General features: G+C 43.6%; 1 protein-coding gene across 1 annotated transcript in view; it reads left to right on the top strand.

Moving 5' to 3' along the window:
- LOC138492813 (tenascin-X-like) overlaps positions 1-12732 on the top strand; it is a 759772-nt gene that overhangs the window by 278202 nt on the left and 468838 nt on the right. The window contains exon 14 of the mRNA XM_069620166.1: positions 9957-10214. Within this exon, the coding sequence (XP_069476267.1) occupies positions 9957-10214 (258 nt within the window). The remainder of the gene's footprint in view (positions 1-9956; positions 10215-12732) is intronic.

Raw genomic sequence — 12732 nt, 5'->3', positions numbered from 1 at the left:
GACAATATCCCTCAACCCACCCCTTGACCACATCATATTTCACTTGTCAGCATCAAATTAAACCTTTGGATTGGTTGTCCTTCTCATGCACAATGTGATAAAAGGCTTGCTGTAAATGGACAGCTAGGCTTGAGACAACAGGGGTGAGAGCATCCCGTCAAGTTCGACCAATCCTGTGAGGAATACAAATCTGCAAAACCAACCGTTTGTTGCATCCCCTGTAACACCACAATCCCTCTCCCATAATTAGTACGTATGGCTTTCTGCCCCTTTCACCTGTTCCCTCCCCAACTCCCTTGTCACTGTATGTTGCCAACTCTCCAACACAACTTTCCACCTTCTCTTAATGAATAGCTGCTTGAAAAAACGTGTGTGAGACCAGCTACTGGAAATTCATTCCTTCTTATTTATTCATTCTACCGCGGCATCATTATTTCTGGACCAAGTGTCCTGAGGCAACTGGTGACGCTTTTGCTCCTAACTTCATACTGCATGCTAGTACTGCTGCTATGTGACCCCTCATGTGTATTGGAGTGTGTCCTTCCCCACCGTTGTCTGTTCATTCTGCTATTGTCTGGGAATGCACCTGCTGTCTCAAATGTAGTTCATGACCTCTGAGAAAATGTTCCCTTGCAACAATTAATTGCACACTATTTGGCAGCTTCTTCCATCCTTACCTTGGCTGCTTTAGCTTCTCCGGTTAACAGCAAGAATAAAATTGAATTACATGACCATTACAGCTCCTAACTGTAAAAGGGCAAACGCTGCACCTTTAATGCTGGCCTGCTAATTCATGACCACTATATGCTCACTACAACACCTACAAATTCGACCTCATGTAGCTATCCAATACAAATCGACCCCACCCCACCAAGCTATATCTGAATAATATATGTGTGCTACACCATGTGTCCTATATGAGCAAATGCTTGGCTAGACGTGTACTTTTCTTAAACAACAGCCAGCTAAAAAACCTTTCTAATGTACAACACGGCTACAGTTACTTTAAATCTGCTGTGGCCGCACAACCTCACGTGTCACCCACGTCAATACAATGGGCATAATATCATGCTAAAATAGCTTTCTTAGCTCCCACTTGTGCATCCCTTTAGGACATTGGATGTGCATCTTCACACAACAAGACGACACACTGAATAGATTTATCATTCTCATGAGAGCATACTGGCATGTATCACCTGCCCCAACATATATGTCCTTCTGTGTAAAGCACAAGAGGTGATAGCTGGAAGGTTTAGAATCAATCTTAACCACTGGCATTGCTCTGGGCAACCCTCCAGACCATCCTTCTTCACCTGCCAAGCCATTGCAGAAGGGGAAAGACCATATGCAAATCAGGCTTGGTCCCACCCCAAAAGGGGTAGTCCAGCCCGAACTGCTTAGTTGCATCCCTTCTGCACAAGACCACAATTATCCCCAAACATTTTTCAGCCTTGTTGGGCCTCATCAGTGAGGAGTAGCTTGGGTCTCTAGGCCCAGCAGGCACGGGACCCACGTCTGGGCATACCCGTCCCACTCAGGGTGACTTTAGCAAAACACAAGCGGTGATGGCGGGAAGGTTTAGAATCAATCTTAACCACTGGCATTGCTCTGGGCAACCCACCAGACCACCGTTCTTCGCCTGCCAAGCTATTATAGAAGGGGAAAGACCATATGCAAATCAGGCATGGTCCCATCCCAAAAAGGGCAGTCCAGCCCGAACTGCTAAGTCACATCCCTTCTGCACGAGACCACACGCATCCCCAAACTTGTTTAGGCCTTTTTGGGCCTCATCACTGGTTACACAACACTTAGGATGTTTTTCAACTGAAAGTAGATATCCAGCTAATCTCCAATTACTACCACATTTCTGAGAATGTATACATTATTTCCCAAATATTCATATACCACATATATTTTCCGTTGAAAACAAAGAAAACTGCTATTTACCTCGGTCAAAAAGTAAATGACAATGTTCCTATTTAGAGAATGGTTAAATTTAAGACAAACATTTGAGTTGTAATTCCATGTCAAGTCTTCCAATCATTTGGCAAAGAAATCATGTTGCTGGGAAGGAAAGCCACACACATGCATATGTGTATTACCTGTGTGTGTCTAAGATTAGGCAGCAAATGATTACTTTCAAATGTTCTCATGGAAACTATCTGGGAGCTGGGAAGATGTCTGCACCAGAAAGATTCAAAACCTCATCGGAAAAGTCTTTGTTCTAATCATGCATTACTCTTTCACAGAATAAAATTGAATAATACATTAAATCATTGAATAATAATTTAAATACAGTAATGATAAAAGTGGTAAGTAAAAGCCATATTAGAAATGTGAAGTGAAAATGAAAGAGTAGGATCAAGATTACGAGTTGGCATATAGAAAGGCAAATTTAAGTGAGGTAAAGAGGCAGAATGGGGTGAGACAGGCAAGAAATAGATTTAGAGGGAGAAGTATCTCAATTGTTTAAGGGTGAAATGAAGGAGTGAGAGTGTATCCAAGACTGGATAGCAAGTAGACATTAAGAGTTTTTACCTGTAGAATCTGAAATAGAGTACAATGAGAAAAATAATGTTTTAGGACATATTTGTGCATTTTCCTCCTAATGGCACATTATCAACAGTGGACAGTGCATTTAGTGACCACTAGGTAACGTTGAAAATCCTCAATAGTGCAATCTTCATTGTATTTCAAGTCAAATATCTTTATAGGGCAAACTATAATCCTGAGAGTGGATGAATTGAGTTTTTGCTAGGTTTGATCCGAAATAGTTCCAACACATTTTCCTTTAATTAGAAATGTGTTCCAGTGAGGCACAAAGCTCATAATGCTTTGAATACAAAATGGACTAAATCATGATTTCTCCATACGAACCTTTAGTAAATTTGCAGTAGTACATTCCAAATGTCCTCTCCATATTATCAATAATTACCACAAAGCCACATTTCTTTAAACGAGTCATAGTGAAAAATCCAATGGTTACATGTGCAATTTGTAAAGCTCTTTTATCCTGGAAATACGCTATAGTCAACTAGCATTCATAAATTAATTTGTAATCATTATCTTCTTTTTCAAACAGACTATTGAACCGGTCTGGTGGTAGATATTTTGGGGGCATTTCCATACTCATTACAGTGAGTCAATGTCACAATCCAGATCACTCTCAGAAGACAGCTCCCATAACTCCTCACCTGAGCTTCCGGAGCTGATGGTCGGTGCCTTTCTCCATCGGTAATCTTAATTTTTGTGAAGGTAGGGTCTACCACGGGAAGCCGCCACGGTGACCCCTTAAGGATCAAAGAGCTGAGTGGTTCAGCTCCCGGGATAGCCAGAATAGGGGAAAAAGCCAGAAGGCACAAAAAAACCCTCAATGATGTTGGAGTCCTTTCTTGTTTTCAAGGAGAGACGTAGCAGGAGGAATGCCAGTATAACGTCTAATCAGGACTGGACGTTTATAACCAGGAAGCAGGTTAATCCACAGGGTGAAGGAGACGTGATTCCAGGAGAGAACGGCGAGTAGAAACCGTGACTGACACAGACTCAAAGAAGACAGTCACTGCCGAGTGGAGGAGAAGACATCAGAGATGCGGGAGCTCGGGGAAGTAAGAGAGAGAGAACGCGAGCCGCGGAGCCCGGGAAAAGAAAGGCAGAGGTAGGGAGGCAATGGGGGGAGAGAAAGGGAAGAGAGAGAGAGCCAAGGAAGGTGGAGCAGAGATCTGTGTCGAACCGGCAAGGAAAATCAGACAGCGGGAGAATACGGGGGGAGGGAAAGCATGGGCTGGGCTCAGCGGAGCCAAGAAAGAATACACAGCGCAAGGACCCAGTGAGGGAGACCACAATGCTCACGGGTTGAAGCGTGCCGACCGCCGGGGGCTAGAAAGCTATAAGCCTCCCGGTGGCGCCATGTTAAAGAAACACTAGAGTGCCGAAAGGCGAATCGTGGTCGATGTGACCGGGAAATCAATGGCGCCCCGCGCGCCATCGATCCCACAGCCTCCAGGGGGAATGGTGTGTGACAGTATGCCCCCTCTTACTTCTGGAGGTAACAGGTTTCCCCGGATGAGCCCGTTGAAATTTACGTAGGAGCTTGGGAGCGTGCTCATAAGAGCAAGGCTCCCAAGAGTCTTCAGAGTGGGGGTAGCCCTTCCAATGTATAAGGTATTCAAGTTGACCTTTATGGTGTCTTGAGTCCCTAATCTGCGAGACTTCATATTCATCCGTGTCTTTCTCTTGGTTGGCAGTTATTTTGCGAACGGAAAGAGCAGGGATTTTGTCTCCTGCTTGGCGAAGGAGGGAGCAATGGAAAACCGGGTGACTATGCCTAAGACTAGTTGGTAACTTTAGTCGATATGCTACTGGGTTTATCCGAGCTACAATCTCGTAGGGACCCAGGTACTGAGGTGATAACTTAGAGGGACGAACCCAACGGGGAAGGCACTTGGTAGACAGCCAAACCTTGGATCCCACATCCCAACAGGGACCTGAGGAGCGTTTGCGGTCTGCCTGGATCTTGACCTTGCGTTGTGAAACCTCCAGGTTGTCTTTTGTGATGCGATGTGCTTCTGCTATTTCCATTAAGAAAGACTTGATTGCTGGCACGCTGGTGGGGCGAGAAGTCACCGGTATAATACCCCGAGGATGTAATCCATAACTACAGAAGAAGGGGGTGATACCTGTGGCTGAGTGAACAGAGTTATTATAGGAGAATTCTGCTGTAGCTAGCAGAGATACCCAATTGTCATGTTGTGTATTAACATAGCAGCGCAGGTATTGTTCCAAAGTTCCGTTGAGGCGCTCGGTTTGTCCATTGGTCTGACGGTGAAAACCAGATGGCAGAGCCCTCTCAATACCCAACCTGTCATATAATGCCTTCCAGAACCTTGAGGTAAATTGACTTCCCCTATCGGAGGTGATCTTGTCTGGGAGACCATGCAATCTATAAATCTCTCGAATAAAAACCACAGCGGTTTTGGATGCCGACGGAAGACCAGGAAGAGGGGTAAAGTGGGCCAATTTGGAATAGTAGTCCACGGTCACCATGATGCAGGTATTTCCTTCCGATTCTGGTAGTTCAACAATAAAATCGGTAGAGATGTGACTCCATGGTCTATTAGGAGGCTTGGGTTGTTGGAGCATTCCAATAGGCTTCTGAGTCCGAGATTTGCTTCTGGAACAGACGTGGCATGACTCAACATACTTCTTGATATCAGAAGACATTCCTGGCCAGAAGAAGGAACACAAGACCAATTCTAGAGTCCCTTTCGAGCCTCTGTGACCTGAAGACTTATGGTCATGACACCAGGACAATACCTTAAGACACAAGGTGGGATCAGGAACAAAGTGTTTGTGATTGATAAAGAGTAACCCCTCTTTCCTTCAAAAGCCTGATACCGTCGAGGGATGGATGGTTCAGAACCAACAGTAGCCTCTTTGACCTCTTCCATGAAAGACGAGGCTTTAGCAACTATCCGATTTCTGGGGAAAAAAGGATCGGGTAGAGTAGTCAAGAAAGTTTCCGGGCTGCCTCTGCGAGAGAGAGCATCTGCTAGTATGTTCTGGGACCCTGGGAGGTAAGTAATTTTGAAGTCAAATTGGGAAAAAAAATGTGCCCATCTTGCCTGCCGAGAATTGACGCAATCCATGCGCTGTAAGGTCTTCAGGTTCTTATGATCTGTACGGATGATAAAAGGATGGATACTTCCCTGCAGCAGATGTCTCCACTCCTCACAGGCTCTTTTCATTGCCAACAATTCTCTCTCAATTACGGAATAATTACATTCGCTGGTGGTTAATGTTTCAGGTATATATCCCATGGGATGGTCCCTTCCCTCGTGCTCCTGGAGTAAAACAGCTCCGATAGCCCTGGCTGAGGCATCTGCCTCAATGATGAAAACCTTAGTTTGGTCGGGTTGACGGAGTATAGGTGCAGACGAGAACAGGTCTTTAAGGTTCTGGAAGGCCTTATCTGCTTCTTCCGACCACAGAAAGGTGTTAACAGACTTTTTAAGAAGTCCAGTAATGGGCAGAATAATGTCCGAAAAATGTGGTATGAACTTGCGGTAAAAATTCGCAAATCCCAGGAATTTCTGGATCCCCTTGACTGAGGTTGGGGCCTGCCATTCCAGAATAGCTTGTACCTGCCGTTGATCCATCATGATGCCTTCACTAGAAAGGAAGTACCTGAGATAGGGAACTGAAGAGACCATGAATAAACACTTCTCGGGTTTGACGAGTAGGCAGTGGGCCTGCAGACGTGACAACACAGACCGCAGATGTAGAGCATGTTCCTGCATAGAGGGCGAGAAGACCAGTACATCATCTAGATAGACTATGACAGTATGGAATAGTAGGTCAGAAAACAGACAGTCCATAAAGCGTTGGAACACAGCAGGAGCGTTAACGAGACCAAAGGGCATTACCCAGTATTCAAAGTGGCCATAGGGTGTCCTAAAGGCCGTTTTCCATTCATCACCCTCTTTAATACGCAACAGATGATAAGCACTCCGAAGATCTAGTTTGGAATAGACACAAGACTTTTGGACTGCTTCGAGGATATCAGAGATAAGGGGCATCGGGTACCTATCCCTGATGGTCACCTTGTTGAGTCCTCGATAGTCGATGCAGGGTCGTAGCTCGGAGGAGTCTCTCTTGGGAATGAAGAATAATGAAGCACCAGCAGGTGAAAGGGAATGTTGGATGAGTCCATTTTCAAGATGTGTGTCTAAATATTCCCGTAAGGCTTTCTTTTCAGTCACTATAATGAGAACATCAGTCCGAAGGGGACCAAGGCGCCAGGGACTAAATCAATTGCACAATCTTCCGGTCTGTGGGGAGGTAAGGCCAAAGGTCCCATGTTACCGAACACGCTACTGAATTCACTGAGTAAGGTCGGAATACAATGCACAGTCCGTGACTCCATGGGAGGGCTAGGTAATGTGGTAACTGCATGATATTCAGGGCTATGAAGGCAGTGTTGCTTACAAAAGGAGGAATGAAAGCCTAAGATGTTGTTGGACCAATTGATAGTTGGGTTATGCTTGCATAGCCAGGCTATAACCAAAATCACAGGAAAATGGGCTGCACGGATGATATCATAAGCCAATGTCTCAGTATGTTGCAAAATGTTTATCTGCAGAAGTTTGGTGGTATGGGTTATGGGACCCGAGTATAACAGGGTGCCATCCACCTCTTCAACCTTCTGATTCTCCCCTTTGTCGATACGCTGAATGCCGACTTTACTGCAGCAAAGGGTATCCATGAAATTGCCACTTGCTCCGCAATCAATGAGCGCCAATGTATCAATCTTCTGATCTTTAAGACTTATCTGCAGTTTAACTACCATAAGTCGTGTGTCTTCCTTATATTCAGGAGTTGTTATTGCCACTGACACATAGGGACCGTAAACTGAACCTCGGTATTCCGTCCCACCTGAGACCGAGGTCGTCCGTTTCCCCGACGTCTGGGAGGTACTTCCGGACAGTTTTGTAATAGATGGTTTGCTGATCCACAGTAGAGGCATAACCCAGAGTCCTTTCGGCGTTTCCGCTCTTCTGGAGTAAGTGGAGCTCGTTTGGTACCAATCTGCATGGGTTCTTCCTTGGGTTCACGGGAAACAGCCAGAGAGGGGTAAGCAGTCGGAGCAGGTGAGAGAGTGTAGGGAGCTCTTCCCTTCTTCCTTTCGGTTCTTATTTCACTCAGGCGGTACTCGATTTGGAGAACCGCACAAAAGCAAATCCGGGAATGTGGAGGGACGAGGTATCCTAGCTAGTACGTCCTTAAGCTCTTATTTGAGGCCTCTCCGGAATATTGTGAACTGTGCTTGTTCTGGCCAAGCAGCCTCGGCTGCTAAACGTTTAAAGTTGGTGATGTAAGTGAGCAGATCTGTGAATCCCTGCTGAATGTCCAATAACTTCTCACAAACACCTTAACTTATTTCCGGCTGTTCAAATGTCTGTTTGAATAAGGGAAGGGAGGCCCCATAGTCCTGTAAGAGGGGATCATTGCGTGTCATCAGCGGAGTAGCACAAGCCAGGGCATTGCCCACTAGGTTAGATATCAGGAAGCCCACCCGGGCATGGTCAGATGTGTAGGTGGTGGAGCGAAAGGCAAAATGAACTGTACATGCCTCCAAAAATTCTTTCAGTTTTTTAAGTGAGCCGTCATACTTGCCGGAGGAAAGAGCCATGGGCGGGAGTTCGGGTGGCGGGCGATCTCTGGCCGCTACCATCTGCCTAAGGATGGAATTCTCATTTTTAACATTCTGCATTTCTAGGTTAAGGTTCTGCACTGCTGCCACCAATTCTTATATCTGTTCTGCAGTAGCCATGGGGTCTGTTGAAAGTAGTGGGTGCTTCAAACTGTCACGATCCAGATCACTCTCAGAAGACAGCTCCCCCAACTCCTCATCTGAGCTTCCGGAGCTGATGGTCGGTGCCTTTCTCCATCGGTAATCTTTCTTTTTGCGAAGGTAGGGTCTACCACGGGAAGCCACCACGATTACCCCTTAAGGAACAAAGAGCCCAGTGGTTCAGCTCCTAATTTGCAATACTTTATTTATTGATCAAAAAGCACTAGATTAATTGGATGGAAGGATATTCTATCAAGACTAAGGGCCTCATTACGAGTTTGGCGGCAGCCATGGAGCTGTTAGCTCCATGACTGCAACCAAACCGGGCTCATTTACCGGGTTCCTGCAATGAGGAATAACCGGGTCATTCCAACATTGGAGCACCCAGTAATTCCTCCTTGCAGGAACCATTCCCCATTCCCATTTGAGCCCCCATAGGGCTCAATGGGAATGGGGATGGAGGTAACAACGGGCACATTATGAGTGTCCAGCTGTTACCTCCCTCTTCCCCTCGCGGGACCCGGAAAACACCCCTGGTTTTACCAGGCATCTGATCCAGGTCCCGCGAAGGGAAGCTCATAATCGGTGCTCCCGTAATGAAGGGGGCCATTCCCGTACCGGCCCCCTTCATTCCGGGAGCGCCATCCTTATAATGAGGCCCTAAAAATCTAGATATTCGAAAAGATTGTTGTGCCGGTCTGGTTGTAGAGTTTTTCTGGGGTATTTCCATACTCCGTACAGATTGTATTATTTCAAGGAGAGGTGTTGCAGGTTGCATATTTGAAACAACTTTGAGTTAGTCAGAGAGCTGCACCTGGCTTGTCAGATAACAATTAATAATTTGTTTTTAAGTATCTACGTATGAGTGATTACTCAGAATGTTTGGAGAAATTCCTTAATATCCTAATTGAGATCGAAAATATTCTGATATACAAATGGTCCTTATTGAATAGTAGTGCTTGTGGTTTGAGTTATTTATTTGTGTTATTGGATGATGTATGAAACACATTGTTGTATATTTAGAGATTCTAATGTATGAAGATAATTTATTATTTTAATTCAGAAAATTTAAATGTCTTGAAAAATGTTAGAAAAAAAACAGATTTGTGATTATAATTGTTACCATTTTCATGGATACCAGAAAGGTACAAACTTCAACATAATCATTACAAACTGGTTGCTATCATCATCAAATAATTTGGAATAATATTATTGTTTGACATGAGTTCATTGCCTAGCTGAATCATCTTTTTAATATATACCCAATATTGTTTCATTACCTTGTTACTCCATTTGCTTCAAACATTAATTATTCAAATGTCTTTATCACAACTCTGAATCTTTTCCCATATCATTTTTAAACACAGATCATCTGAACCTTATTGCTCAAATATCAAAAATATCAAAATGTCAGAGCTCAAGTACAACTGTCTTGTGGGTTTTTTTCTTTTTTGCATTGAATTTAAGAGTGTTCTGCAGTTGTTCCCACATCTCAATGTTGTTTGACACTTTAAAATGTAATTTAAATGCTAGATACATGAAAGAGATCTATGCTTAGTTGGTTGGACGAGTAAATCTAAATAGAACTGTTCTTGCTTTTTTATAGTACCTAATGTAACAAATAACCTGATTGTCAGCAACGTCACCATCGATTCAGTGTCTTTGACCTGGCTTCCACCAACTGGCAACAAAAGTTCATATGCAATAGACGTATTAGGGGAACCTTCCTCAAATTTTACCTGTGTGAATGAATCACTCACCATCTTTGGTCTGACACCTGGAAATCTGTATAAATTCTTTGTCTCGGCCATCTCTGGAGATGAATCGAAGATTGGGAAAAGCAGCTCTGTTATTACGTACACAGGTAAGTTATGTTCTAAATGAAACAGTAAAGTAGTTATTGATAATTTACTCTTAATGTATTATGTAATAACATGACATTCTATAGCTTTCTACCATGAACAGTGAGTATTGACCTCCTATTGACAAGGCATAAAAGCATGGGATAGCTTGAATGTACAGAAAATAATCATTAGGGCAACCCACAAGGCCATGCACTGAATTGATTTCTCATTCTTTACGTCTTTTGAAAATTGTCATGGATTTGATATCACCACTGTAAGTATTATTTCAATTCTTTATGAAACAGTCTTATATCTTAGCATTTGTGCATGTCTGCATGTATCTCCTGCCCCAAAATATATGTGCTAGTTATTTGTGATTACACCACACTTAGGATGTTTTTCATCTCAGAGAAGATATAAAACTATCATCCAATTAATACCACATTTCTCTAAATGTATAACGTATGCCAGAATATGTTTATACTATGTATTTTCAGTTGAATATAAAGAAAACCTCTATTTACCTGAGTCAAAACTTAAATTGCAATGTTCTTATTGGAGAATGGTTAAATGTAACACAAACATTTGAGGTGCATTGCATTGTCCAGTTTTTCAATCATTTTGCAAAGAAATCATTTTGTTGGGAAATAAATCACACAGAGGCATAATGCATTAGCTGTCTATGTCTAAGTTTAGGCAGCAAAAGATAACTTTCAAATGTTCCCATGGCAGATATTTGGCGAGATGGGAAGATGTGTCCACCAGAACATTTCAAAACTGCATTGGGACAGTCTCTGTTCTAAATATGCATTAGCGTTGAACAGAACACAAAGGTCTAATACCTTAAATCATTCAGTAATGATGTAAATACAACAAAGATGTAAGTGGCAAGTACAAGCCATATTAGAAATGTGAAGTGAAAAGGAAAGAGTAAGGTCAAACTGAGAACAAGATCATGAATTGATGTATAGAAACACACATTTAAGTGAATAAACCAGGCAGAATGGAGTGAGACGGGTGAGGAATAGATTTAAGGCGGAGACGTACCTCAATTTAGTCAAGGTGAAATGAAGGAGGGAGTGTGCATTCAAGACTGGATAGCAACTAGACATTCACTGTGTTTTACTGCAAGAGAATATGAAATATAGGAAAAGGAGAAATATAATGTTTGGGGATATATTTAATAATGTTCTTCCTTTTAGCACAGTATAAAATGTGTACAGTGCCTGTTTTGGGCATTAAATAACGTTGAAAATCCTCAATAGTACAATCTTAACTTTATTTCAAGTCCAATATCTTTTTCTGAGTGGATATGTTGAGTTTTTGCTGTGTTAGATCCAAAATCATTCCAACAATGCTTCCTATAATTAGAAATGTGTTTAGGTGAGCTACAAAGCTCGATAGTCCTTTGAATTAAAAATGCACTAAATCATGAATTCTACATAAGAACCTCTAGTAGATTTCCAGCAGTACATTCCAAATATTCTTTCTGTATCATCAATAATAACCACAAAGCAACATTTCTTTACACAAGTCATTGTTAGAAGTCCAATCATTACATGTCTATTTTGTAAAGGTCTTTCATCCTGAAATTAAGTCATACTCAATTTGCTTTCATTAATTCATTTGCAATACTTTATTTATTGATCAAAATGCACTAGATTAATTGGATGGAAGGATATTCTATCAAGACTAAGGGGCAGATTCATGGAACAAACGTGCGCCGAAAATCCCAGCGCAAGCAGACGCAAGGTGGCGCAAGCGTGAGCAAGGAAGGTGCTGCGCTTGTTTCCCACTGGTTGTGCGCCAAATCCGTGCATGGCGCACACGGGCACACAGGTCATCAAACGGCGTGCGCTACATGCACAGCAAAAGCGCACATAGCGCGGCGCATACAACAAAAGTGGGGGAACAGTGGGCGTAACACGCAGAATGGGGATTAACGCGTGAAAAAGAAGGCGTAACTGGGGAAGTACTGCAGCGAACTACACGGAATGCCCACACGCACGCGAACAACCCATATTCATGGATTTGAATACAGGAAACCCACGCACGGCAAAAGACGCGCACAGGCGTCAACGTGTCCGCCACACGAAGGCAGGCGGAAGCGTCCCCGCGCACAGTATAAAAGTGCGCGCAAACAACAAACACGTATATACAGCTACGATGAATGCCCCATTTGTTGCAGCACTGATCGTGGGACACCGCAGGAGGAGGAGAATAGCCAGGGCACGCATTTTTTCACCACGGACAAGCCTTTTTGGGATGCCTGACGACCAGGTCTATGGCAGGTATAGGTTTTCACCCCGTATCATCCTAGACCTGGTCAGGGAGTGGGAAGATGACCTTACATCTCCCACCTTCTGCTCCCAAGCATTGAGCCTCTTGGAGAAGGTGCTCAATGTACTGCATTTTTTGGCCACTGGGTCTTTTCAGCGGACTAATGCCATAGTGGGGGGGGGTCTCACAGGCCATGCAGTCACGCTGCCTACACCAGGTCTTGGCAATCATGACAGCGCGCCGCTCAGTCCGCAGGCA

Source organism: Ambystoma mexicanum, chromosome 10, assembly GCF_040938575.1.
Source record: "Ambystoma mexicanum isolate Mex_15411 chromosome 10, UKY_AmexF1_1, whole genome shotgun sequence".
In the NCBI taxonomy this organism is placed as follows: Eukaryota; Metazoa; Chordata; class Amphibia; order Caudata; family Ambystomatidae; genus Ambystoma; species Ambystoma mexicanum.
This window is presented reverse-complemented; position numbering and strand designations above follow the sequence as displayed.